This window comes from the organism of the source record quoted next, unplaced genomic scaffold (assembly GCF_019419815.1).
Source record: "Pyrus x bretschneideri cultivar Hongxiangsu unplaced genomic scaffold, Pyrus_bretschneideri_v1 Contig19, whole genome shotgun sequence".
In the NCBI taxonomy this organism is placed as follows: Eukaryota; Viridiplantae; Streptophyta; class Magnoliopsida; order Rosales; family Rosaceae; genus Pyrus; species Pyrus x bretschneideri.
The window spans coordinates 322142-350077 of record NW_025999490.1 but is presented as its reverse complement, the minus strand read 5'-3'; the positions used below and the strand labels follow the sequence as shown (position 1 = coordinate 350077).

The 27936-nt window shown below is 34.7% G+C and overlaps 6 protein-coding genes across 6 annotated transcripts; all 6 read right to left on the bottom strand.

Annotated features, from left to right (window-relative positions):
- Positions 1-6039: 6039 nt before the first annotated feature.
- Positions 6040-9533, bottom strand: LOC103953339 (protein RGF1 INDUCIBLE TRANSCRIPTION FACTOR 1-like). The gene is made up of 4 exons (XM_009365083.3): positions 9019-9533; positions 7636-7710; positions 7069-7218; positions 6040-6668 (listed from the first exon to the last, which is right to left on the bottom strand). Exons 1-4 carry the CDS (start codon positions 9223-9225, stop codon positions 6333-6335), a joined length of 768 nt encoding a protein of 255 aa, XP_009363358.1. The 5' UTR covers positions 9226-9533; the 3' UTR covers positions 6040-6332.
- Positions 9534-14319: 4786 nt separating this feature from the next.
- Positions 14320-16891, bottom strand: LOC125476429 (thioredoxin O1, mitochondrial-like). Its single transcript, XM_048582607.1, has 7 exons — positions 16513-16891; positions 16342-16407; positions 16181-16231; positions 15989-16068; positions 15615-15658; positions 15311-15406; positions 14320-14532 (listed from the first exon to the last, which is right to left on the bottom strand). Exons 1-5 carry the CDS (start codon positions 16889-16891, stop codon positions 15629-15631), a joined length of 606 nt encoding a protein of 201 aa, XP_048438564.1. The 3' UTR covers positions 14320-14532; positions 15311-15406; positions 15615-15628.
- Positions 16892-20659: 3768 nt separating this feature from the next.
- LOC103955849 (receptor-like protein EIX2) lies at positions 20660-21883 on the bottom strand. The gene has a single exon (XM_009367756.2). The coding sequence runs from the start codon at positions 21881-21883 to the stop codon at positions 20660-20662; it is 1224 nt and encodes a 407-aa protein (XP_009366031.2).
- A 474-nt stretch (positions 21884-22357) lies between these two features.
- LOC125476428 (LRR receptor-like serine/threonine-protein kinase ER2) lies at positions 22358-22837 on the bottom strand. Its single transcript, XM_048582606.1, has one exon. It carries the CDS (start codon positions 22835-22837, stop codon positions 22358-22360), a length of 480 nt encoding a protein of 159 aa, XP_048438563.1.
- Positions 22838-24492: 1655 nt separating this feature from the next.
- LOC103953237 (receptor-like protein EIX2) lies at positions 24493-27086 on the bottom strand. Its single transcript, XM_048582707.1, has one exon. The coding sequence runs from the start codon at positions 27084-27086 to the stop codon at positions 24681-24683; it is 2406 nt and encodes an 801-aa protein (XP_048438664.1). The 3' UTR covers positions 24493-24680.
- Positions 26938-27756, bottom strand: LOC125476505 (receptor-like protein EIX2). Its single transcript, XM_048582708.1, has one exon. The coding sequence runs from the start codon at positions 27662-27664 to the stop codon at positions 27104-27106; it is 561 nt and encodes a 186-aa protein (XP_048438665.1). The 5' UTR covers positions 27665-27756; the 3' UTR covers positions 26938-27103.
- Positions 27757-27936: the final 180 nt, after the last annotated feature.

The following is a 27936-nucleotide window of genomic DNA, read 5'->3' as shown; positions in this document are numbered from 1 at the left end:
ATGTGTTTGCCAGTGTTAATTTGTTGCGTATGTCATGTTTTTGAAACAAATTCGTACTAAAAGACATCTTGTGGGGTAGGGTAGTGCTTGTGGTAGCCGTTTAGGGGTTTATTGTTGTTTGTTTACTTGCGCAAATTTACTCCAGATCAATTTGTTGATCATTGGAGCTTATGTACCCAATTGGCAACCCTTGTAATTGTTTGTGAAGTTCAATGAAATACCATTCTATCGTTTCTTGTCAAAAAAAAAAAAATCATGCTGACTATAACAAATCTACAGCACAATTATGATTCAATGTAAGGCAATAATGTAGGGTGTATATAAGTTTAACCACAAAAATAAAAACTTGCATTTTTCATTTCAACCATGACATTATTTCATTGAGAATTACATTAACATAGTTGTATTTTCAATATGCATGCAAGTGCTCCGAAGGCTGAGAAGGAAGTTGCATTTTTCGTTTTAGCTAGCCATGCCATTATTTCATGGAGCACTACAAGATGATTGTATTTTGTATGCAATACAAAGATGTAGGGTGCAGATAAGCATCACTTAAGTTGAAAAGAAAGTTGAAGAGACTTTCTTTCTTTCTTTCTTTTGGGTAAATGGAGAGAAACTTTCTTTTGTATCATGTCATTATCACGTTGGGTTTCATAATGTGTAATATGAGAATCAAGTTTCATGAAAAGTTATGAGAAAAACAAAAGCTGAGTTTCATATATTGTCGTAGAAAGCTTGAGGCTTTAGATGGAGAGATTTTAATATGTAACAAAGTTTATATTCTTATCACTGTCTCATTATATAACATATATATATCACATTATGATAGTGATACTAATAAAAGAATATACTCTCAGTTGTAACTTGTACGAAAAAATCTACCTTCAAATGGAAGGAGGTAGCGTGGATAGTTGGTAGCATAACCATAACCGTAGTGTCAATATATATATATATATATTATTTCTTGTAATACTCTTAAGATAATTTTACAGTACAAAATATCATATACTTTTAAATTTTATTGTTAAATCTTAATCATTCATCTTTAACCAAAACTTTATCAATTAAAAGTTATAAAATAAACACTACTCTAATCCAACAACCTGAATAATGATTTTCAGATTACCTCGAGCTTGTTCCTCCTTGAAAATCACACAATCCCCCCTTCTTTCCATCCCTCTCTCTCTCTGTCTCCGTCTCTGTCTCTGTCTCTCTCTCTCTCGAAAACTTAGATATGCAACACACGTTCACATTGGAATGCTCATCCAAGCCCATAATACAAGCTTTCTACACTGCATCCTGCATGGTAGTCCACAACTCAAGACCATGGGCAGTATTTCTTTTCTTCTTTCTTTATTGGAATTATTTGAACAACTTCCACCAATCCACCTTCTGATGAAACAGAATAAACAAATAAAACCCTTTAGCAAGACAATAAGAACGTGTAACATAGAAACATTATTAACAGGAAAATATCTTCTGCATTCTTTTGTAATTCATATTTATTTGATAAAATTGTACGCCTGGTGTAGAGAAAAGTTTTAGGGTTTAGGGTAATTCATATCTTCTGCAGACTTTACAAAGATCAGTTCTTACACCTACATATTGGAGCATTCTTGATGAACACTTCCACAGTTCTTTTACTCCCAACATTTACCCTTATTTAACACAAATTGAAAACTCAACTAACAAAACGATATCTGAGGATTCTTACAGGAAGATCATCAACTGAAAAGCCATACTAGAAATTTGCAAATCAAGGGCAATTCAATGGACTGAATAACTCGCGTCTAACATAATATTTACATACATTGTACAAAACTATACAAATAAAAACCCTAATTGTGATACTTTATCATACACGTGGTTTGTATCCTTGCAAGAGAAATAGTGGATGAGTCAAAATAATATTTCTGCATGGCAGACTTGCCACCTGTAACAACCCCAACTATGGATTCTCTCATTTCTTTCTCTCCTCTCACATATTATTTTTTGTCTTATTATCTTTATAAAAAAATCAATATAAAATATTAATGTGGCTAAACTGTAATTGTTCAAATAGGAGAAAAAAGAAGAGGAAAAAAAATTAAGAAGGAAGAGAATCCCCCTCCTGTTTGCAGATTGGTTGGTTCCTACAATGGAAACCGAAAACAGAACGGGACATAGCCATGTGATTTCACCTGACCCCACCTATCAATAATGCCATTCTGATCCCACATCCTAAAAGCCATACCCTAGTAGGTGCTTTTGTGGTTATACTTGACTGGAAAACTGGATTCTGCTTCTTGTGTGCGCTCACACATAACTCTTGGTCACGCCATACTACATACCTCAAATGAAAATTAATAAATTGAATAATTTTGATTATAAAAATTTATAAATTTATACAATGAAAATACATTGGTAATATATGTGCATTCTTCAATAAAGAGATCCAAGTATTATCTTAAGTTTAACACTTATCCAGTATATCTGGGTCTATTAGACTGAATTTAGAAACTTAATTAGCTGAAATCATATCAAAATGTGTTAACTTAAATTACTTTATGCATTAAGGTTTGTTGTGTCCATCGAACTGTCCTCACAAATTGAACAGAACCAAAAAGACTCCTATAACGTATGCAGAAAGATAATGCCTACTATGACATAGTAATACCAGGATTCAAAAATCAGAAAATTGAGGACAAACTGACATATCCTTTATTGTATACCCCTTTGTTTATCTCTTTTATAATTTGCCTTCATTTATCTTATTACATCATTATCTTTCTGGATAAATAACTGACTGATGCAACAAAAAAAAGTGATTTTTACACACTTATTATTATTTATTTATTATTCTTTTATTTACTCAATCAACATATAAAAAAATAAACAACAATGTGCAAAATAAATAATGAGTGCGCAAAATCATTTTTCTATAACAAATTACATGAAAGGTTTTTTTGGTAAATAAATTACATGAAAAATTTTTGTCAGTGAAAAAGAAGGTAATAGAAAAGCTGAGAACTTTGTTGGCGGGAAGCTTAGCAAAGCCTCGGGTTTATCATTGTTATCTTGATCTGCAAAACCAGGTCACACCAGTAATGATTGTAGACTAGTTGTGTCCAAGTCCGTCCTCCTCAACGATCCCATACAAAATGTGGCCTCTTGTTAATCCCCCATACCCCTTAAAACCCAAGATCCTTCTGTCGTTTAAGATCTTGCCTACCCTAATTTATAGGGTAGCTAGTACCGTTGTAGTTGTACACTAACTAATAGCAAGCATTACTCACTACTTTACGAGAACCTGAAGAGAGAAGATCGCAAGATGCTTCTTCGATATCAAATCATGAGTCTTCTCCCATCTTATTCACCTTCTGAAACATACGGGGCTTCAAGAAAATATCAAGTTTCTGGAGGAATATTGTCTTTCATGGAAGGTTCTTACAGTAGAATTTATAATATAGTGATTAAAAGATTAAAAATTTTTTGTCAATTTCATTGGAGTACGATGACTGTTGATAAAAACGGTGGCTATCTAGACTATTGGTTTTCCAACGGTAAAATAAAAAGTTTACAAGTGCGGTGTGAGGCCCTTGCTTGACGCTGCATCGGCAATTGTTAGCGAATAACCTGCAGCTGCATGTGAATATGGAGTGAGAGACGTTGTTGTGCATCGTTTATGTGGGTGGGGTTTGTTTTCCACTCAAAATCAACCTTGGAGCCTACTATTTGAGTCCCCATATGGTTTTCACATTTGTGGAATTTTTTAAGATCTCCGACAAGTCCTCCTACCAGAGGGACTTTAACTCAACCTCATTGGAAACCTTCTACACCCTATACATAAGGACATATGATGGTAGGGACAAAATTTAGAGCACCATTGGAGATACTCTTAGAGAAATGATAGAGGTACAAAAAGAGATGAGAATAATGCACATACGATATATCACAATTAGTTGATGTTAGTTTTACTTGGGGAAGAAATTTGAGCTTACAAGTTTGCATTGAGTAGTCTATTGATAAAAGAAAAAACAAGAACTAAGTTGTAAACTCAAATATTCAGACCCTAACTTGAATATACTGTAACGCACGTGCATAAATGACTATGAGCAACTAATGCATGTAAAGTCAATGCGCTTCAATGACTCTGAGTTGTTCAGGCACATGGATCCCAAAATTCATCAATAAATGGATGTTGTATCCAAAAAGAATATGAAAAAGAGGAATTTGCAGGATTAGCGTCGTGGGAGCCTATGGAACCCCGTCCAATGGAGAAATGAGCTATTTTGTGCCTCTGCATCCGGCCTATGCTAAGATACCACAGGGACTCACAGGAGACGTAGATGAAGTGTCACAAGTCGTAATGATATAGTATCTGTGTCGGGTCAAACCACATTGCCAAAACCGAAAAGAGCTATTGGCCTATAACAATTCTTGCAAATGAAAAACCTACCCAATTTGGATCCTACCTCTTCCCGTGAATTTTCCTGCTTCCCAACGAAAGAGAGATTTTTCATAAGCCGGTACACTACTATCATTCATTATATAAGTAAACTATAAAATGTTTATTTTATTCACTTATATTATAGCATATAATGTATTAATTCGCGTTTCAAATACACATAAAAACCTATCCCACCCTATAAGTACTTCACTTTGTGGGTTGGTTTTTTAAATCAACAAGGACACCGATTTGACCATAATCACAAATATCATCACATGTTCGATAGTTCGCAACTTTACATCATTTCTCAAGACTGGAAAACCCACCCCCTTACATTGGATATAATAAACTTCTCTAGGAATCTACCAAAAACAATTGCAGGTGTACAATATATTTTTAAGCATATTAGAAATCCTCAAGATTTCTTATATTAGTAAAAAAAATGTGATGAGGCTGTGTAGCTCAAATAATATAGAGAATTTATTAGTAATTTCATGTTGCAGTCCTAATAGTTTAGGAATGTGATTGTGTAAATCCTAAGAAATTGTTATGGGATTCTACCATATTTTATCTTTAGATATTATCCTATTAGACTTGTAATCCTACTGGAGTAAGGAATTTAGGTTCCCTACTACTATAAATAAAGACACTTTCTCACCTCAAATCTCTCTATAATTCTTCAATGTCTCTCTATAATTTTGCAGTCAAATAGGCCTGCATTTCAGGGGTTTTACGCTCGATTTTCTCCACATAATATTGCTTGTACAAAAAGAAGCTAATTTATTGAAAAAATAATTAATTATTACAATCACATTTTCTTCTTTGGCCTTTTTTAAATAGTGTGAAATTCAGTACCGTTAGACCATTCCAATCCTTGGGTTAAAAACTAAAACTTAGGTTTTAAACTAACTCAATCTTACTCCAATGGTGGGGCAGAAAATAAGTTTTGTGTTAAAACTAAAATTTGGGCAAATTTAACCTAGAAGTTAGGCTAGGATTAAAAGGTTGGACCACCAAAATTTAGGTTTTTAAACTAATTCAATCATTCTCCAATGGTTGAGGCTAAAATAAGTTTTGAGTTAAAACCTAAAATTTGGGTTTTACATACATTAAATTCAATGGTTGAGATTGAATATGATAAAATCTAACAGTAAAAAAAATTTAATGGCCCAAAATTAAATCCAAAGGTTAAAGTAATTAAAAAAACTATTTAATTGTGTTTCATATTCTTTCACAGTGTTTCATGGGGTCGGTTTAGTAATTTTTCAATATTTATTAAAATCTAAATATTTTTAGATTAAAAGGTTTATAAAAATAAATTAAAATAGTGTACATAATTTATTTTAAAAAAGTTATTTTAAATAAAAATATAATCTAAATTTATTCTTTAATAATTTCGGACTAAAAATTTAACCTTGCATAATGGAGCAGAAAAACTGTTTTTAGTTAAAACTTAAATTTTTTGAGTTAAAATTGAAATAAATTTATTGGGTTAAAAAATTTTAGGTTTTAATAGAGAGATTGGAAATGATCTTATCGGAATTCAAAATTACTTGTTTTTTTTGTCCAACCATATGCCTATTTAAATATTTAAAAAAAAACACACAATATGATAGTTATAGTAGCTTAAAAACAAATATATAGTATACACTCGCAAACCGCCATTACCTGCTTAGATACAAAATTGGTGGAGATGATGCATGAGAGGCTAAACCCTTCAATGGTTCAGTCTCTCTGCAGCCACCTTAAGTCAGTAATGGAAATGCCCCATGCAAATACAGAGACAAATTGATCTAAATATTAACCGTGCATGGCCCGACCAACCTTAGTACCTAACATTCATATGATGCCAATAATTTTAATTAACCCTACGATTTATTTATTTATTTCCCAAAGTCTCATTCTAAGAAAGAGGAGCTCTCTGAGGAGCACCCTTTCGCCTGCTGCCAAGGGAGAGGACAATCCCCGGGAGAAATCCGCTGCTTTTCTTCTTCTTCTTCTTGATAACCCCCGGTTCTAGCGACATTATTGAATCGCTGGTGGCTTCATTGGAGCATGACGAAGCTCTGTATTGCACAGGGTCTTCTATGGTGGAGCTAGACATTATGTGACCATCATCCTCAGTCATCTCTGAGCTGTCCATGCGTAATCCTTCAAACTGAGAGATCGTGAAGTCGGATGCATCAAATCGGTAGAGTATACCAGATAAATCTTGCCCTTGGTACACCAGATGGTCAACCTGTAACATACATATTTGTTACAAGATATACCACTAGATTAAGAGAGAGATAGTATCTGCCTGTAACGTAATCCTAAAATTGAGAAAAACCCTTGAGGCCTCTAAATACTATTGGATCTAAGAAAACAAAATATCAAGACCATAGTTGAGGTGGAGACAAAAAAAAACCAGTAAACTGAATAAAAGTGAATGTGCAAATAGGATTTTTCTTTTTTATTACTTATCTTGAAGCCATGCATAAAGCAGCAGAGATGCTTCCAAGATATATAGCAAATTAAGTAAGAACATTGGCGATGGCTTAGAACCAGTGTGTGTCAGAAAATATCAAAAGCCCTCAAATAGGCAATTGGAGAGAGAGAGAGAGAGAGAGAGAGAGAGATGAAGATGGTGATGAATGGACCTTGCACGAGAGAGAACAAAAGTGGAATGGCTCTTGGAGAATCCTGTCACAAGTGAGGCAGATATTGGCAGAGCCCTGCTTGCAAGTCCTGGACTGTGTATGCGGCCTCTGATTCAAGAATATCACTTTGGCACCGTTAATTGTATAAGGCTGCCAAATAAGGAACAAACTTGTTAACACAATTGAAAAAATAAAAAGTAATTTTCTTTTTAACTCTTTCACGTTTTCGTTTTTTCTTTTACTCATTTGTTTTTTTGGTTTGATGTAACGATATTCACTGCATTTGGGACGTGAAAAATCAACTTTATCCAACATTATAATGCGAAAAATGTATTTCTCAATCTCCTAGGAAAGTACATGAAAAATTACTTACTATGAATTCTTTTATGCATACCAAACTCAAGACGGGAGATTTGAGTTAAACCACAGAATGAGACTACCATAATTATTAAGTATTGAACTTATCATGCAAGTGAACTAAACTTTAAAACCTTCTACTTACTAGTGCAGATGAATATTACCATACCATTCTGCTACCAGATTCTTGGTTTTATTTTGTAGTCATACCTGGATATAGGAACAGTCAATCAGCTTTTCAAGATCACCCAATCGAACCACATCATGGTATACATATCGTCTAATCTGTCACATGAAAGCCAAAACAATGTTAATTGGACTTGTTTACAGCCACAAATGGTGATTTCCCATACAGTTAACAACGCTGAGGTAAATTTTCTGCAACATGCGACTGAAAGTAATTAAGTAAATTTGCGTAGACCAAGTACAATTTTCAACTTCAAAAAGTTCGAGAGCCAATTATTTACCTCATCAGGCAATAATAAATTAACCAGTTGGAAATTTAGGTGAAATGAGTAGCTAGGCAACCAAACATGAAGGAAAAATAAATGAACTGAGAGCTGAATTGAATTGAATTAAAAGGAGTGGGATCTTTTGGGAATATAAACACTAGAAAATGAAAATTTGGAAAAAATTATTATATGGTCAAAGTTTCGCTGTTATTGAAGGCGACAGCTGAGGACCTTTGTAGGGTGGAAATGGATAGAAACAAAATCTTCCATTTGTAGGATACAAACCAAATGAAAAGAAGTGGGAATCAAAGAAGGCATCATGAAACCTTTTTGGAATACCATATTTATATTTTTATAAAAAAAAAAAAAAAAATACATTCAATTGCAATTGCATGGAGAGATGACCTGAACTAGAAGAGTAGTTCTATTGAATAAGACAGTTTTGACGGATTCAAAAATTCAACAACAATTAACTTCGTCATGAATTTCCTTTTTAATTTGTTTGTTTGGCCACACTCAAGAGAGTAAAAGTTTCCCTTTGTTGAAAAAATTGAGTAAAAGTTTGGGAAGATGTACAATTGCTTCATTAGCTCTGATGTATAAGATACTTCGGAGCATATATTAGAAAATCTAAAAGTATAAATTACAACACTTCAGCAAGAGATTTTGAGACAAGTTTTCAAAAACAATCGCAAAATACTTTCAATTCTTAGAGATTAAGAGATTAAGAGATTAAAAAATGAAATGATAGAAAGACCTAAGGAAAGATCAAGGCTAAAATTCACAATCAGCGAGCTCTCTCTCTATGCAAGAATTTGTTAATTGTTCGAAGAACCAATTTATATAGAGAGGTAAAAACAATTCAGGCAAAGCACATATGTATAGCTACTGCACTACCTGAATTCACTGGAAAGCAAAGAAAAAGGAAATTATGAAGTAGCAGACAGAGAATTCTACAGTAAAATTCCACAATAATTTGCAATACACACCAAGTGATCAAGTTCATAAAGAAAAAAGTTACAACTAGCTAGCTAGCTAGAAGTAGAAGCCACATGGAAAACTAGTAAAAATGCAAAAGGGTAGATGAACGGTGAAATTTGGTGACATAACTTGATGAGTGAGAAAAGTAGTATCGGAGTACCTGCAGGAGTGGGTGGAGGCGGTGAGAAGGGAGGCAGTGGGGGCAAATACTAAGGCAGCAGTGCAGACAGAAGACGTTCTTCTCATTCTTCCGGCGGCTGTCGTGGACCTCGCACCCGCCAAAGAATGTCTCGGCCATTAAACGCTCAAGCCATGCAGGCTTAATAGTGTTTCCACCACCATGGCCACCATACGCATCTCTCACCATCCTTTAACTCTCCCTCCCTCCCTCCCTCCCCTCTTTCTCTCTCTCTTGCTTTGTTTCTCTCCAAAGACCATGAACGAATCGTGTTGATTTGTTTTTAAAGAAGTGGGAAGGAGATCGTATGAAAGAGAAGCCTTTTAAGTTTAGCTACTATTGTAGCAATAGCTAGCTAGTCAATTAGGCCTCTTTTAAACGAGGCCTTAATCTTTTGCGCCCTTGGTTTAGTTTTTTTTTTTTTTTTTTTTTTTTTTTTAACCAAGTTGGGTTTCAAAAACCCTTACTTAACTAAGTGCTATTTTATAGCAGGTGGAGGTTCAGAATTATTGTCGTTTTTGCACAAAAGAGAGTCTGTGTATGTGTTTTTATTTGTGACAGAGAGAGAGAGAGAGAGAGAGAGAGTCTAATGGATTGGGTGATGAGGTGTGAGAAGAATGACCTAAAAAAATAAGTTCACCGTCAAAATTTAGTCTAATAATAAAATATCACGAGTGGCTATTTACTTTTAGTAGTAAAAAAATGTTGAGTTCTTGTATAACAGCGTGAATTCAAATTTCGTCGTTAACTAATTTAATATCTAATCTAACAGAATGTATTGTTTAACAAAAAAAAAATCATGTCTAAGTTTTATTTTACAAAAAGTTACATTATTAAATTAAAACACCGAGTAGCGGTGAATTATTTTATGAAAATTGCTCTCGGTGAGGTGAGAGTGCATGTGATGTGGTGTAGGATGGGAGAAGGACTTACATAAAACAAGTTTATCGTCACGTAATGTTTTTTGTCCAATAATGCATTGCTATGTACAAATTTTTCTTCGCATAATAATATATTATTAAATTAGAATGTCACGTAACAAAGAATTTGTTTCCTGTAAATTGCTCTGGCCTCTTTTAGGATGGGGAGTGGAGTTAATGGTGGGGGAATAGATCCTCTCCGGATTTGCTTTGTGGGGATCCGGATAATCAATCAATTGTATCAATTTATCGTATATTGTGTAGTTCTAAATTATTTTAAATTATAAATTAAATATAAATAATACCTAACGAAAATTGACTGCACAATGTATGATGTATGATGAACAAACATAATTGATTAATCCTCGTAAAGAGGATCTAGAGAGGTTGCTTGTCCAATGGTGGGAAGGCAACCCACCGGTGTGTACTTTCTCTACACTGCAAATAGTGCAATAATACTATAACACAATTTCTTTTGGAGTAGGATTTTCTCCCTTTTTTTTTTCCTCCTCTTCTCTTAACTTCTATTTGAACGATCACGGTTAAGTCACGTTAACATCTTATATTAATTTTTTATAGCAAAAGAAAAACAAAATAAGAGAATATGAGAGGAAATAATGGAAGGATATGGAAAAATGAGAGGAAAAAATCCTAGTCCATTTCTTTTTCCACAGTGATCTGAGCGCCTCCCATTTTACTATTTAATTTACTATGCATTTTTCTACCTTGAACCCTTTTGCCGTACTCAGTTCTGGCTATAATATTCCCGGAAAATTAAGCTTAATTTTGTTAACTCAAGATTAATTTTTGTCATTCAGGTCAAAGTGTTAGGTCAAGCTTCTTCAGTAACTTAATTTTCAACAATATAATCAAATCGTATATTGAATAGTATCTAGAAATTTATCAACTTTTAACTCAATTTCATATTAGAATTGTGAAACCGCATCCGATGGAAAACAAGTTAATATCCTATTTGTAAATGATCCGAGACAAATAAAAACGAAATTGTTCTCTACTTTTATGGTATACAATTTTCTTAGTAACATTAACATTATACAAATAAATTACACCAAAAGTTTGTGTGAAAACCTGCATCGATTTTCCTGCCAAATTGCATTTGTATGTGTTATATATATATGAAATAGAAATAAAGGAAAACTAATTAAAAGAGTTTAAAAATTATGAGTTTTAACGATAAGAATAAAATAAAAGATAAAATAAATAGTATCAGAATTGACTTTTTAATATAAAAATATGATTTATAAAAATATAATTTTTCGTTAAAATTTCTTATAAATAATGAGTACGAAGAAACACTTATGAACAACTTTATAGGAAGTGTGGTCTCATCTCCTGTTGAGTAGTCCCATCTTGAAAATAAGTATATGTCATAATTAGATAATTTGACTTGAACGCTTTTTGTTCTAACTAATTTATTTTTTGCCTGTGAATCAAAACCCAATTCTCACTTCAAATGTGAAGGTACTATTTGATTAGAATCCACCATTTGCATTTTCTTTATGAGAAATGCTAAAGAGATTCTTTTAAAATTCGAATTCTTCATAAATTATCTAACATCTTGTGCCTTTAGCAAAATGTTCCATAATGCTAATACAAGAATTGATGTTAAACTGTAAAATGATAAAAAATCTATAAAGATTCTCAGTTCAAAAAATTTCCATAGAATTTCTCTTTCTTTATTTTTTGCTTCTGTCAGACAATTTTCTAACTTTGGAACTATGAAATGTGTTCCATTAGCTTTTGATCAGTTTCCATTATTCATTTCTGGGTTCCATTCTTTCTGCCACACAAACCTTTCCCCTCCCACCAAAGAATATGCATCAACTGATTCAATTCAATACTATTTTACCCCCACCAAAAAAATCAGTTCTCAATCATCCTGTTGTAATTATCAACTAAACATGATTATCTAGGGGAATCTGTATTCTCGGCGGATCCTCTTTATGAGGATTCAGGAAATCCATGAATTATCCGTTCATTGTACATCGTACGGTCAGAAATTATTTTAAATATTTTTATTTAAAATTAAATACAAATAGTATTTGACAAAAACTGACACATAATGTACAATAAACGAACATAATTTACAAATCCTTAAAATCCTCACCAAAAAAAATCCTATTGGTATATATAGGCACCCAACTTGTACAATATCTAATGCAGTAACAAGAAAAAAGTACATTTTTCTGGCTTATTATTTAATAACAAATAAAATAGGTTGACCATTTGTTGTTTTGTCTGTTTAAGCTGTAGGTACAATCGCACTACCTCGGTTAAATAGCTTTGCCATATGACCTACAGCTCCTTGCATTTATGCATATTTGGTGACTGGTGTGTCCTTTTATTTTCCTTTTTGTTTTTATATATTAATACGTTTATATGTTGTTTACAAGTTTAAAAGGATATATACTTCGTCTGTCGATTTTCTAAATTAAAAAATTCATCGAATTACTCAAAACTGTTTTGTTATGTATTGAATGACTCAAAAACACCTAATTGTAGTCATGTTTGTCTACTAATTTTGGGGGGTGTGTCATTTGGAACTTGCTCATATGCTTGAAATCGAGTCCAGTGGTGATTAAGATGGAGGGTCTGATTTTGGAGTGTAAAATTTATATTTTTATCTTTATCACGTGATGAGTTATACAAATAATGATATATGAAATTCGTTGCAGATAATTCTTTTTTTAATTAAGGTCGAAAATATGTTTAATTAATTGAAGGATAAGCATTATTTTTTAACTTTATCACGTGATGAGAGATACAAAGCATAATATATGAAATTCATTGCAGATAATTCTTTTTCTAATTAAATTCGAACGTATGTTTAATTAATTGAAATAAGCAGTATAAACATTGAAGGATTAGAAGTAGAAAAATGGAACTTGAGCAGTTTATGGTCATAGTTTAGGGTTTTAAATGTGTTTAGAACAGTGATTAATAGTTTTATATCAAACAACAAAACAAAGGGACTGAAAAATGGAGACAAGAAGGAATGCATGCATTCTGCAAACTCAGCAGCTTCATCAAGCAATTGTTGGGTGCAAAATTAGGCAGAGGTGCACGTGGAAATACAGTGGGCAACTAGCTTTCCAAAATATTCCCTAAAATAGTTAAATTGCGATTTAACATCAGGGGATGCCATGGTGGCTTAGGATTCCTATTTCTGTCGTGTTAAATCTTTAAACTTAATGTTAGAGGTGGAAGGTTGGAGCTATATGACGTATCTGCATTCTCCAAGAGATGTCGTGATCGTGTTAAAATATTAAGAATAATCCTAAAGAGACTAATGGTTTAGACCTTAAAATGTTATCAGTTTAAGCTCTTTACTTGCACTTAATTTGACATGTATCTTTTTCTACCCAATTAGTATTCGGCAGTTGACCGGCATTTCCTTCAAATTTCACCAATTTTGTTGAGATAAAATTATATTTTTTATTTTTTAAAAATGAACTTCATACTAGATTTCAAAAAGAATGGTAATTTTCGACGCTCATGGTTTAACTCTTGACATAAATACTCAATTTCGTATTCAAACTTATGTTGATTTTCGCTCTCTTATTTTATTTATTTTTGTTGTTCTATCATTATATTAGAATAAATAAAGAGAGAATTAATCAACAAAAACAAGAGTATAGAATGAGAAACTTAAGAGAGTAAAATTTACGATTTGAATGTAGGTCAACATTGATATCTGGCCCTGTTCTAGTAAGAAGCCCCACGATTGGATTCTGTTCTTTTTTTTCTCATAGAATTATGGTGTACATAATTTGGCTAAATCATGCAGTCCAAACCACAGTGATATATCCTATTCTCTCACTTGTAGGCTTGTAGCTCGATCTGGTTATGTCATCAAATGTAAAGATTTTAGTTCGAGTTTAGCCATCTCCATTTGGAGTGTGTTTGACTTGCGTCTATGCGAGGACAATATATACTCGTGATGCATCAGTACGTATATCTGACTAGGCCCATTACGATGACGTAACTTTGTTTAGGACAATATGTATTTGCGATGCATCAGTCTGTAGTTCTGACTAGGCCCATCACGATGACGTAACTTTGTTTTGTTAACCCATTGTAAACACACTTCATATCTTGGTGGGTATTCCAATTACTACAAACTTTTAGGTCTCTGTACAATTTTCGTATGAATTTGTACTATTCACACTCTTCTCAATTTTCGTCCGTGAAATCGAATAAATTGAGAAGATCCAATGACATAAATTAATTAGGAAAGTGTGCTGTGAATAGCACCACCCTTTTCGTATAAGCGAATACAAATGAATGCTTTCTTTTAATTTAGTCGGTGCTTGTAGGTTGTGGATTTTAACTAATTACCATATAAACCAACACAAATTTGATTGAGCTTCAAAAACCAAACTTGTCGAACAAGTTAACTGTTAACGGTAGAAAGGCCAATCTTACAATCAGCTAGCTAGCACAAAATAATTCTTACAATCTACTTGAGTTTCTTCTCCTCTTTATGCACAAGTATTTCTGGATCCTCTTTTTTTATTATTTTGGCCGCGGATTATTCATCCTCGCTCATTCCTGCCTGGAACACAAAACAACTGCTCAGCCATAATTCCAGATCATACAGCAGAAAGCTAGAAACTATACAGAAATTCGTCAGTGTCTCCGCGTTTGAGAGTGTGAGGGAGTTCAAGAGAACAAGAAATATAGATTCACAAACATGTCCAAGAATCTGAATTTACGCATCTCTTTGAACACAAATTACGCAAGTTAAACCAATACAACATGAGTAACCCAAATTTAACACCACCAAAATGTTTTCCTTTGTGGTTTTCTTTCTTTTTGCAAAAAAAAAAAAAAAAAAAAAAAAAAAAAAAAAAAAATTTAACAGACAATCAAGTAGCTAGTAAATGCATAATTAAGTGCCATAACCCTAAAAATTAGAACGAAATTGACATGATGTTGGAGCAACACAGTTGATTGCCTACACCATCATCAGATGACAATTACACCAAAAACCACAGAATGTTCCACATTGCGGAGAGTTTTTTAGTTTTTTGATTCACAATATGGTATATCATTTGGTCTAGTAGTAAGCTCCAATGACACAAGCGCAAATGAATTATGCAACTACCACGTTTTCAAATAGCTACTTTCCAAGTGTCATCAACACCAACAGTTTTAGTTACACACATACATTAAATGGAAATCCTACGATAGGGTTTAATATAAAATTGAGCTATAGAACTGATCACATTTGGAGAAACTTGAACCATTAAAAGCTATTATGCATTTAATATAAACACCACATTCACATATGAGAAAGCACACAAGTGTAGTGTAATGTACTAAAGAATTACTTGAAGCGTTTTCTAAAAGTGTTTCTCGAGCAAGCAACTTTAGCACCAACAACTTCAGCCACCTTCTTCCCCCATCTTAAAGAATTGGAATGTAGGCTGCACCAAAATGCACACAACAGATCAGAAACCAAATGGACCTTGGATTTTACCATATCCAAGTTAAAACATATAGAATTACTAAGATGGAACCAGCAATAATCCATTCAAAAGACCATCTTAAAAAGATCATCCCACGGGTGCCATGAATAAAAGAAGCTATATAACTGGAGCATTTTCTTCAAAAACATTAAAGCAAATCATTTACCACGGAGGAAATATTCAACTCGTCCAAAGTGTTTGTAAGGCCTTCTGTAGATAGAATAAACAAGGTTAGGTATGAACTATGAAAAAATTCTTGCTCCCAAAATAAAAAGAAACGAAATTACATTCAAACTAGCTAACCATTCCATGCCAGATGGCTATGAGCCCACAAGTAAAATAATTGCTAAAACTAACTTGGGAATTAAAACCCGTAACGGATAACTAGATTTCATAATTAGCAACACTTAAGAGTTCTTCCGAGTTTTGACCTTAATCTTAAGCTGGGATTTAAGTAGTCCACAAAAGAACTAAAATGGTTCCCAAAAAAAAAAAATGATCCAAGTTTACAGAAGACTAAATTCCAATTCGAATGCGCACCTCGTCGATGTCAACCTTATACGTTGTTACGTGTGGGTATTGCTCACGCAACTCCCCAATGATTGGAGATATGATCCTGCCTGCACAAGAAGATCACACCAAAGTACCAATCATAAGTTCAAAGCACATTATTACGCCACATTTTCGTGCCAATGACTTCATTGCTTAAAAGAAAACGTCTTTCGAACTTACAAGGCCCGCACCACACTGCAGTGAAATAGAAAAGTGCTGGCACAGCTCCATCTATATGAAATTTTATATATAAATCAGACAATTTGTATGAAAATATGACAAGTTTTCTCAAAACAAAAAGATTTCGAAAACCAGAAAAAACCCAAAAAAAAAAAAATTACCTTTAGCTTTGCTGACTGCGCTGCTAAATTCATCCTCCGACTTAATGACAACAATATTAGAGGCACCTGAAATTCAATCAACAATTCAAGTTACTGAGCTATTCCCAAACCCAAATTTTAAAAATTGAATCTTTGAACAATGGCGACAACAATAACATAAATATGGACTACCTGAAGGCGAGGAGGAGAGAGGTCGGAGTTGCAGAAAGTGAGGGTTGGGGAAGTGGTGGAGGGAATTGGAGAAGGGTTTGGAGGTGGAAGGAGATGCTGTGGGCGGTGGAGATGGTGCGGTGGGGATTGAAGAAGCCAGGGTTTGGAAAGAATTGGAAGGAAGGTTGTGACGACGAAGAAGCGCTGCGCAGAACTTGCCATGGCTATTCCCGAGTCCTTCGCCATTTAATTCTCTCGATTCGGTGCTTTGTATGGGGCTTAAGGCAACAAAATACAAGAAGAGCTCAAAACAATGAATATGTAAATGGGCCAGTTGGTGAAGGTATATAGGCCTAGTCCATAAGGCCCACACAATGCATAAAGAGTGTTTACAAGCCATATAAGGGAGTAGTCGAGCTCAAAATCTCGGGTTCAAAGCAAATGCTCTAAATCAACTGCAGCGACAAGTTCGTTGCCACGCAAATATTGTCATGTAAAAACTTGTTGACACTATGGGCGTGGTTGGTACATAGACGGGACATAATGGGACGAGATGGAACAGAGGTTTACTTGTGCTACGTTTGGTATGCATGCTGGAGTAGAACGAACTACTTTTGTCTCACTATGTTCCTTCCCACCCCACGTACCAAACGAGGCCTATGTGTGAAATGCATTTTTGATTATGTGTTTATGCTCGGATTTCAATTTGAACTCATGTATTTCAGTTTAACTAATATGGTATGTATGTTTTTATTTCAGTTTAATTAATATGGTACGTATGTTTTAATTCGTTATAACAATATTGGACTTTCCTGCAATTAGCTAGTACCAGTAACTATACTTATACTAAGCCTTGTTGGAATCATTGCCAAATGTACTCAATTTCAAAACGAAAAATGCATCATATCAAATAACGGTTACAGCAGAGTCACAACTTAAAGAGGAAAGCTTTTTTGCGCCCTTTGAACTCTAGTTGATCAAATATATGAAGTGTCTGGTGAGAGAACTTCTTCAAGTAAACAACTCTATAACTTCAGACCAATAACGCAACATTACATTATTAATGACTTAAAATGTCAAAGCGGTGATGTAACAAGATGTATGTAAATCTTTCTCTATCGTTTGCTGGGCCTAGGTGAATTTACCCAACTATCATATCGACACAGTGATGTCATGGTGGGCAGTGTTTTGGTTAAGTTGCTACATTGAACGCTTTGGGTGGATATGACACAATCCTTAACCTCCTTCTTACCCAATGTTTGTTAGGTTGGTTTGAGTTTTCTTAAGTTTTAACTTGCATATGGGCACATACGAAGTGTGTGTGAAATTTTTTTATTTTTGTTTTTGAAATAGAATGTGAGACGAAGAGAGTGATGGAGAATGTGGTAATGGGAAGGTTTTTTATTTTTATTTGTAATTGGAGATATGTTAGGATTACATGTAAGTGATGCTTTGAAAGAAAAAAAAAGAAGTAACATTTAGTTGTGTGAAATTACATTTCAACCCATATTTCTTATTCATGTTCTGTTTTAGTTAGAGGATTAAACTAATAATTTCATAGGGTTTTGGTTGACAAGTGTATTTATCAAATATAGCAAAAAATTAACTCTTAATTTAAAAAATGTCACTTTATATAAAAACTTTCAAATATATAAAAAATTTCACTTAAATAGACACAAATACCCTCAAATTTAACAATTAAATAAATTAAATTCTTTTTAGCTACTGTGGTCTCAAGCTTTGATCCAACTTCACCTTCGATTCTACACTCCACCACTACAACCCTATCCCCTACAACCCCCTCATCACCGACATTGAGCGCCACTGTGGTTACCGCAAGTGGGAGCAACATAATTTCAACCATGCCTTCAACGCCTTTTTTCTTACCAATATCATTTTTAGTTTTAAATATAAAAATAGTTTTTAAAGTTAATCCACATGTCGTTATATGATTGTATTTGTGAGATTGACGTGGTGCCACATCATCACACTAACAGAGCAATTAACAGATTTTTCACGAAAAAACTAAAATGATCACGATGGACAAATTCAAAGAAAGACTAAAATGATTAACGATAGACAAATTCAAGAACACTACTATTGATTATCATTAATTGTTAAGGACCAGATTAAGGAGTTATGTCAATATCACGAATCATTTTGGCTAAAAAGCATTTAATTTATTTGATTGTTAAATTTGAGGATATTTGTGTCTATTTATGTGAAAATTTGGATATATTTGAAAGATTCTATAAAAAAGTAACATTTTTGAAATTAAGGGTTAATTTTTTACTATATTTGATAAATACTCGGTTGACAATGAGTGTTTTATTAGTAGAGATAAAACTTGTGACATATATTGTTAGGAGCATGTGAAGAAGTTCATAAAAAGGAATCCCCCATTACATATAATCAGTATGTAAAAGCTGCCACATCTGCAAATTTAGTCTTCCATTATTAAAACCATAAATGATTTTTTGGTTAGTGTCTTTGGCAACTACTAACCTTTTCACTTTTCTCTTGTCAAACAATTAGGTATGTTGTTAACTTATTTCTCCATACTATGAATTAGGGCGGTTGACTACATAGAATCACATAGGCTTAACTAACTAATGTTGAATTAGTTAGTACCGATTTTGGTCGTTTTATTTACCGGACAGAAATGTTAAAATAATAAATCTCTGCTGCTTTGCCGTCAGATTTCGTTTTTCGCCATCAAATCTTGGTACTCCGGTTCTCGCGAACACAGGATTGGAGGGATTGGAGGGATCAGGATCCTCTCCTAATCCTCTCCTGATCTAAGGAAGAAGATCATTTTGATCAAAAAGTGTGAGCCGTTGGATGAAAATCCAACGGTTATAAACATGAGGTCCTTTTAAAGTTATAATAATTATAACCGTTAGATTTTCATCAAACGGTCTACATTCCTTGATCAGGAGGATCGTCATCCTTAGATCAGGAGAGGATCCTGATCCGGATTGGGGCATCATTGTACAGTGACATAATAATTTTAAATGTTTAGCCAGCCAGTTAGCTTCTCTCTCCTCCTTCCTAAATATTGTTGGAGGTTTTGAGACTCAAAGTCCCACATCGGGGCAAAGCATGGTTCACAATGACCTTTAAATAGGTCTAGAACCCCATTTCCCCACCCTACCTTGTATTACCACCCGTCAAAAAAGTTGAAAAAATTAAAACACTCTTTCTTCACCCACCTATATTCCTAAAATGTCCTTTACATATTCTACTATTTTGCAGAAATTGAAAGAAATAAACTAAAAAAAGCACTCAACCCAACTACCACCCAACCCCTTAAAACACAACACAACTCGACGGCAACCTCTCGATCTTCATTTTTTCAAACAAGTCCAAAGCCTCATTCTCAAAGAAAGTGCAGAAATCATCGCATTCCAAATACACTTTTTTTTAACTACCATTTGCTGGAACACATATCCAACGCAATCCAAACAACCAGTCTTCCTGTAAAGATCCACCAACGCAGTCCCCAAAAACGCATTTAATTCAATCTCATTCCAAATAACATGCCCTATGGATTTGCTTTCTCCAATAAATAGATCCCAACCCATCCAAATTAGCACAGGAAGAAAGTACACTAACATAAGTAGCTTCATTTGGCTCATATTTATACGGATGTGAAAATATCTGTGGAATAGTAGTACTAAATGAATATCGAACTATTTTTTACAGAAAAATGGGAGAGAAAAACTAAAAAAAAAAAAAAAAAAAAAAAACAAGAAAATCAGTCCTAATTGAAAAACAAAACAATATGACTTTGGTGTCAAAATTTTTATAGTTGACACCAATGACAGTGTTAGGAAGGTTAAAGACACTAAAATTAGACAATATTGACACATGGGTTTACAAAGCCACTGATAAGAAATGGTACCCTATAACACATTTTCTTGTAGTGAACATTAAATAGATGACAGCCATATACATATTTTGTATTATGCTATCGATAATTAGTAGAAATAAAAAACATTAGTTTTTATTAATTCCAGGTTTTTACACATGAGAAAATAAGAATACATAAAGTTGCTTATGGAAACATCTATTGAAAGATGGATACAATTACTTTATTTCTTACATAAATTGCAAGTACCAAAAATACAACGTAGAAAGGGGAAAACATCACATATACTTAGTACTATCAAACTCTATAAAAAATTCTTTTGAAACAAGCCACTTTCAATACAATTGCTAGTACTACCTTATCTTTGATGTTGTCATAGAATTGAAAATAGGCATATCTCCACGATGTCTTTAAGATCAATGTGCCGCAAATGCCCCAAAAACCTACGATGAAGCCAAGTACCACGCTGACATAGAACCACAACTTATCATGATTTCCATCTTTATTCTTGTCATTTGCATCCCTAGCTGGGAAAGTGTCATCTCCAGGGCAATTAGTTGGGAGAGGAAGGCCACATAGTGATGGATTGTTCATATAAATGGACAAATCATTAAGCGTTTGAAGCTGGCTTCCAGAAGGAATTCTTCCAGTCAAGTTGTTATAAGACAAGTTCAAGTGGGACAAAGAGGTTAAAGATGACAAGCTTTGAGGAATATGTCCTGATAGGTGGTTGTGCGAGAAATCAAGAGTTTCGAGCAAATGCAAGTTTCCGATCTTGGAGGGGATCTTTCCAGTCAATTGATTCATGGACAAATTCAGGGTGCCCAACATGATGAGGTTACTTATTTCTTCAGGAATCTCACCTTGTAAATTATTTGATGAAAGATCAATGCTTTTTACAAGTTGTAGAGTCGTGTTGTACACAAGCTTTGCTCCTTTTAGTGTTAGTGTGGCTTGCTCAAAATAACCCATACTGAAGGCATTAGAATTATTGTTGACCAGTGAAGTTAAAGTATCCAAACACTTGGGAATAGTACATGAAAGGTTGTTGTGACTAAGATCGAGGATGTGAAGGTTTTGAAGATTGCACAGTTGATGGGGAATATGTCTTGCAAAAACGTTGGATCGTAATTGTAGCCTATACAACAAGGATACATTTGATCCTCCTATCCATAGAGGTATGTTCCCAAATAACTTGTTGTGTCCAAGATCAAGACTCCTCAAACCAGAACAATTTTGCAAGGAATCAGGAATTACACTGCCAAAATTGTTGTTGTTGAGCTTTAATACTTCTAGTGAACTTAATACCCCCAATGAAGTGGGAATATTACCAAAGAGATTGTTGTGACCAACATCTAGAAACCAAATTTTGCTTCCCACACTCCACGCTAGAGGCATTTCCCCAGAAAATTGATTGCTCCTTATGGACAAGTATCCCAAGTTTTGCATGTTGCAGATAGAGGGAGGAATAGTGCCATTCAAATGATTCTCATAAAGAGACAAAGTGTACAAATTGGGCATCATTTGGAGGGAATTGGCCCGGAGAATAGATTGCTTTCAAGATAAAGGGCATAGACACTAGTGGACCGCCAAAGTGGGAGTGGGCCCTCCAACTGATTATGACTCAAATCAATAAACTCTAAATTTGGAAATTTCAAACGGGATGGAAAGTTTCCACGTAATTGGTTGTTAGATAAATCCAAATTTTTGAGTTGGGAAGACATCTTCAACAACCATTCCTCTAGTATCGAATCCTCAGAGATTCCAATACCATGAAGAGTGATGTCGATCAGTTCAGTTTGAGATTAAAGCCATACCAAAAAACCAGGACCTACTCGACAGTTTATGATCGCAATTGACAGGAGCTTGAAAGGAGGAACCCAAACAGAAGCCACGTAAAAAATGAGGGATGGGTGGGTCTGTGACTTGAATTCCCACTCGAAAATATTGTAATCTCGTGAGGTTTTTGAAATGGCCTTCCGTTAGAGTACCTTCCTATGAATTATAAGACAGATTGAGGTAAACTAGTTTATAGAGTTGGCCCAGACTTTTTGGAATGGAGCTATTCATCTTATTAGAATAGAGGTACAATGATTTCAAGGATAACAAATTTCCGATGGAATCTGGAATTGAGCCCACCAAAGAGTTTCCACCAAGGTTGAGATTCTGCAAACTCTTTAACATTCCTAAGGAGGCCGGCAATAGGCTTTCCAGCTCACAATTAGACAAATCTAGCGACTCTAATGAATTATTTGGACAATTTGAGACGCTCCTCCAAAACTCTTCAATCCCCCCACCATCAAACTTGTTGTCAGAAAGGCTTAAGACCTTTAGCTTGCACAAATTTCCAGTAACTTTCGAAATTTGACCTTTTAAGCCTGTTCCAGATAAATCAAGGTGTTCTAGGGATTTGAAGTTTGCAAATTCATTTGGAAAAGGACTACTGAAATTATTCCTCGATAGATCAAGTGTCATGAGGCTGCTAAGATTAAAAACCCAATTGGGAAATGAAGAACATTTAATACTCTTATTCGACATATCAAGGACCAAAAGTGATGTGAAGTTAATCCTCTGTAGTGAGAGTGGAAGGAAGTTAACCCCTTGGGGTGAGAGTGGAATGCTTTCAATTTGACACGAAGATAAGTGTAACTCTAACAATTAAGGAAGCATGTTAATATCCTATGCCCAACTGGCTCCTGTGCGACTAAGGTCCATGTAATTGAGATTAAGGTATTTGAGGGAAGAGAGGTGAGAAAGCCAAGTATTTATTGTTGTGACCAATAAATACTGAGTCTTGAGAAATAGTGGAGTTCACATGTCATTAGATGAATGGGCAAAGTAAGTTTCATCCCCGATAAGAAAGAGTTCGGATTTTCGGCACCCTAATACTCAATTTTTTTTTCTTTCTGACCGAAACACAAGTGGTTTATCATGTATTTTTAAATAAATAGTGAGATATCTTATTTTTTAAGTTATTAACTTTTTTAACACATATATCTTATTATTTTTATAATGGCACTTGGAGTATCATCTCGTGTTTTGATTATACTGAAAAATCTCTCCAAATACCCATATGACATGTGTTCACCCACTCACTAATCCTAACTCTGATAATTTTTCTATTATCCTCAAGCCTCTGTTATCTGCTAAAAATTTGGAAAAAGAAATTGTAGGCAAACCAAATGCACTTCGGTTGCAAACAATATGAGCTACTTTAATAGAAAGACGGATCCTTAAAAAACAAAAAAGTAAATCAAATCTTATTCCTTATCCTTTGTAATAAAAGAGAAAAGTAATAATTCAATCATCAACTAACATATTATATAGTTTACAAAATTGGGTCTAACTAGTTGGTCTCCTTAGTATTACTCAATTAAATAGTGTCAATCTCAGCACCCTTTTCTCCGAGGACAGCTTTACAACCCTATGTCGCTATTTCCTTCTCTTCATTTCCACAAATTGTGAATCAGATTAAAATAAAAGCACTTTCATCTTCCATTTAGACTCTGACAAGATCAAAAAACATGGAGTTGAATTGGATTTTGGTTTCCAAATTGAATCAAATTAAAATAAAAGCAACTTCCTCTCTCTCCTTCTTTCCTTCCTATGCAAAGTTTAAATCTTCTAGACTCAAAATCCTTTGTGGCCTCTCCATGCCCTATCTACGTGAGTGTCACCTAGCCATTCATCTTATCTCTTCAATAAAAAGATTAAAAACTAAAGATAAAATTAGTGAAAAGAGCACGTATTGCTCAAGTATAATATAAGGCACAAAGGGTTTTGAGTGCAGAAAAATTGAACTCATATTTATACGGATGTGAAAATATCTGTGGAATAGTGGTACTAAATGAATATTGAACTATTTTTGACAACAAAATGGGAGTGAAAAACTAAAAAAGAAAAAAAAACAGTTCCAATTGAAAAACAAAACAATATGACTTCGGTGTCAAAATTTTTATAGTTGACACCAATGATGGTGTTACAAAGGTTAAAGGCACTAAAATTAGACAATATTGACACATAGGTTTACAAAGCCACTGATAAGAAATGGTACCCTGTAGCATATTTTCTTGTAGTGAACATTGAATGGATGACGCCCATATAAATCTTTTGTATTATGCTATCGATAATTAGTAGAAATAAAAATCATTAGTTTTTATTAATTCAAGGTTTTTACACATGATAAAATCAGAATAAATAAAGTTGCTTGTGGAAACATCTGTTGAAAGATGGATACAATTCCTTTATTTATTACATAAATTGCAAGTACCAAAAATACAACGTAGAAAGGGGAAAACATCACATATACATAGTACTATCAAACTTCAGAAAAAAGTCTTTTGAAACAAGCCACTTTTAATACAATTGCTAGTGCTACCTTATCTTTGATGTTGTCAAAGAATTGAAAATAGGCATATCTCCACGATGTCTTTAAGATCAATGTTCCGCAAATGCCCCAAAAACCTACTATGAAGCCAAGTACCACGCTGACATAGAACCACAACTTATCATGATTTCCATCTTCACTCTTGTCATTCGCATCCTTAGCTGGGAAAGTGTCATCTCCAGGGCAGTTAGTTGGGAGAGGAATGCCACATAGCGATGGATTGTTCATATAAATGGACAAATCATTGAGCGTTTGAAGTTGGCTTCCAGAAGGAATTCTTCCACTCAAGTTATTATAAGACAAGTTCAAGTGGGACAAAAAGGTTAAAGATGACAAGCTTTGAGGAATATGTCCTGAAAGGTGGTTGTGCGAGAAATCAAGAGTTTCGAGCAAATGCAAGTTTCCGATATTGGAGGGGATCTTTCCAGTCAATTGATTCATGGACAAATTCAGGGTGCCCAACAGGATGAGGTTGCTTATTTCTTCAGGAATCTCACCTTGTAAATTATTTGATGAAAGATCAATGCTCTTTACAAGTTTTAGAGTCACGTTGTACACAAGCTCTACTCCTTTTAGTGTCAGTGTGGCTTGCTCAAAATAACCCATACTGAAGGCATTAGAATTATTGTTGACCAGTGAAGTTAAATTATAAAAACACTTGGGAATAGTACCTGAAAGGTTGTTGTGACCAAGATCGAGGATGTGAAGGTTCCGAAGATTGCACAGTTGCTGGGGAATATGTCCTGTAAAAACATTGGATCGTAACTGTAGCCTATACAACAAGGATACATTTGATCCTCCTATCCATAGAGGTATGTTCCCAAATAATTTGTTGTGTCCAAGATCAAGACTCCTCAAACTAGAACAACTTTGCAAGGAATCAGGAATTACACCGCCAAAATTGTTGTTGTTGAGCTTTAATACTTGTAGTGAACTTAATACCCCCAAAGAAGTGGGAATATTACCAGAGAGATTGTTGTGACCAACATCTAGAAACCAAATTTTGCTTCCCACACTCCACTCATGAGGCATTTCCGCAGAAAATTGATTGCTCATTACGGACAAAATTTCCAAATTGGGCATCATTTGGTCAATATTGGAGGGAATTGGCCCGGAGAATAGATTGCTTTCAAGATCAAGGTAATAGACACTAGTGGACCGCCAAAGTGGGAGTGGGCCCTCCAACTGATTATGACTCAAATCAATATACTCTAAATTTGGAAATTTCAAAGGGGATGGAAAGTTTCCACGTAATTGGTTGTTAGATAAATCCAAATATTTGAGTTGGGAAGACATCTTCAACAACCATTCCTCTAGTATCGAATCCTCAGAGATTCCAATACCACGAAGAGCGATGTCGATCAGTTCAGTTTGAGATTGAAGCCATACCAAAAAACCAGGACCTACCCGACAGTTTATGATCGCAATTGACAGGAGCTTGAAAGGAGGAACCCAAACAGAAGCCACGTCAAAAATGAGGGACATGGGTGGGTCTATGACTTGAATTCCTACTTGAAAATCTTGTAATCTCGTGAGGTTTCTGAAATGGGCTTCCGTTAGAGTACCTTCCCATGAATTATAAGACAGATCGAGGTGAACTAGCTCATAGAGTTGTCCCAGACTTTTTGGAATGGAACCATTCATCTTATTAGAATAGAGGTACAATGATTTCAAAGATGACAAGTTTCCGATGAAATCTGGAATTGAGCCGACCAAAGAGTTTCCACCAAGGTTGAGATTCTGCAAACTCTTTAACATTCCTATGGAGGCAGGCAATTGGCTTTCCAGCTCACAATAAGACAAATATAGCGACTCTAATGAATTATTTGGACAATTTGAGACACTCCTCCAAAACTCTTCAATCCCCCCACCATCAAACTTGTTGCCAGAAAGCCTTAGGACCTTTAGCTTGCACAAATTTCCAATGACTTTCGGAATTTGACCTTTTAAGCCTGTTCCAGATAAATCAAGGTGTTCTAGAGATTTGAAGTTTGCAAATTCATTTGGAAAAGGACTACTGAAATTATTCCACGATAGATCAAGTGTCATGAGGTTGCTAAGATTAAAAAACCAACTGGGAAATGAAGAACATTTAATAATGTTATCCGACACATCAAGGATCAAAAGTGATGTCAAGTTAACCCTTTGGAGTGAGAGTGGAATGCTTTCAATTTGACACGAAGATAAGTGTAACTCTAACAATGAAGGAAGCATGTTAATATCATATGCCCAACTGGCTCCTGTGCGGCTAAGGTCCACGTAATTGAGATTAAGGTATTTTAGGGAAGAGAGGTGAGAAAGCCAAGTCAAGTTTCTGGAAGACAAGCGGATATTCATCCCGAGATCAAGAATATTCAGGCTTGACAGGTTACCAAGAGAGGGGGAATCTCTCCCCCAAATGATGTAAAGGAGAGATTGAGATATTGCAAACTTTTAAACTCCCCAAAGAACATCGGAATGCGAATGCCTTGAAACTCATTATAGCTGAGGTCCAGGTATTTTAAATGTTTCAAGCTCAACAAAGAAGCATTTATCTTACCTCCCAAGCAAGACTTATTATAAGCCGACTCGTCCCACTGGTAACCAGAATGGGAATCTGGATACGGATTCCGGAGGTCCATCTTCACAACATGGCCGGTGCTGTTGTTGCATGAAATTCCTTCCCATTGACAGCAATCGTGACCCACCCAAGAAGAAAGCCTACCAGAAGGATCAACAAGATGTTGTTTAAAGCTGACAAGTGCTCGCCTTTCTTCCTCAATGCATAATGGTTTCACAGTGCTGGTGCTCGGAACTCCGATATCACCCAAGCAGATTATGGCAGTGGGTAGATACGTAGATGCCAAAAGCAAAATGAGAAAAGAGAGAGAAATATTGAGGGGATTGAAGAAGGTGTTTGCAAGCAAGGTATCCATAGGAGAAATCAGTATATATATTCCCCAGTTGGTTGCAGATGAACACAACAAGTGAACTCTAACTCATATATATAACAAAGCAATGAGAGCTTAAAAGAAAATAGTGCTACGCAGCGTGCATCAACTCGATTGAGTTTCACGCGTTTACATTCGTATTCACACCATGAAATTGCAAGGAAGGAGAGATCGAGTGGGGAGATGGACTACTTGACAAGGACACAAATGCTCCTGCCTACTTTTAAGTCAAATTCTAAGTTCTAAGTCAATCTCAT

Excerpts from the sequence above, each read along its gene's own strand:
- LOC103953339 (XM_009365083.3), bottom strand. The coding sequence starts at position 9,225 with ATGGTGAGAGATGCGTATGGTGGCCATGGTGGTGGAAACACTATTAAG. Across the intron at positions 7,711-9,018 it reads GCCTCCACCCACTCCTGCAG|ATTAGACGATATGTATACCA; the intron begins GTACTCCGATAC and ends TTCATGTGACAG. Across the intron at positions 6,669-7,068 it reads TTTGTTCTCTCTCGTGCAAG|GTTGACCATCTGGTGTACCA; the intron begins GTCCATTCATCA and ends TGTATGTTACAG.
- LOC125476429 (XM_048582607.1), bottom strand. The coding sequence starts at position 16,891 with ATGGCTTGTAAACACTCTTTATGCATTGTGTGGGCCTTATGGACTAGG. Across the intron at positions 16,408-16,512 it reads TCTCTCCTCCTCGCCTTCAG|GTGCCTCTAATATTGTTGTC; the intron begins GTAGTCCATATT and ends ATTGAATTTCAG. Across the intron at positions 15,659-15,988 it reads ATAAGGTTGACATCGACGAG|AAGGCCTTACAAACACTTTG; the intron begins GTGCGCATTCGA and ends TTCTATCTACAG.
- LOC103955849 (XM_009367756.2), bottom strand. The coding sequence starts at position 21,883 with ATGCCCAATTTGTACACTTTGTCTCTTTATGAGAATCATTTGAATGGC.
- LOC125476428 (XM_048582606.1), bottom strand. The coding sequence starts at position 22,837 with ATGACACTTGATCTATCGAGGAATAATTTCAGTAGTCCTTTTCCAAAT.
- LOC103953237 (XM_048582707.1), bottom strand. The coding sequence starts at position 27,086 with ATGAATATCCGCTTGTCTTCCAGAAACTTGACTTGGCTTTCTCACCTC.
- LOC125476505 (XM_048582708.1), bottom strand. The coding sequence starts at position 27,664 with ATGGATACCTTGCTTGCAAACACCTTCTTCAATCCCCTCAATATTTCT.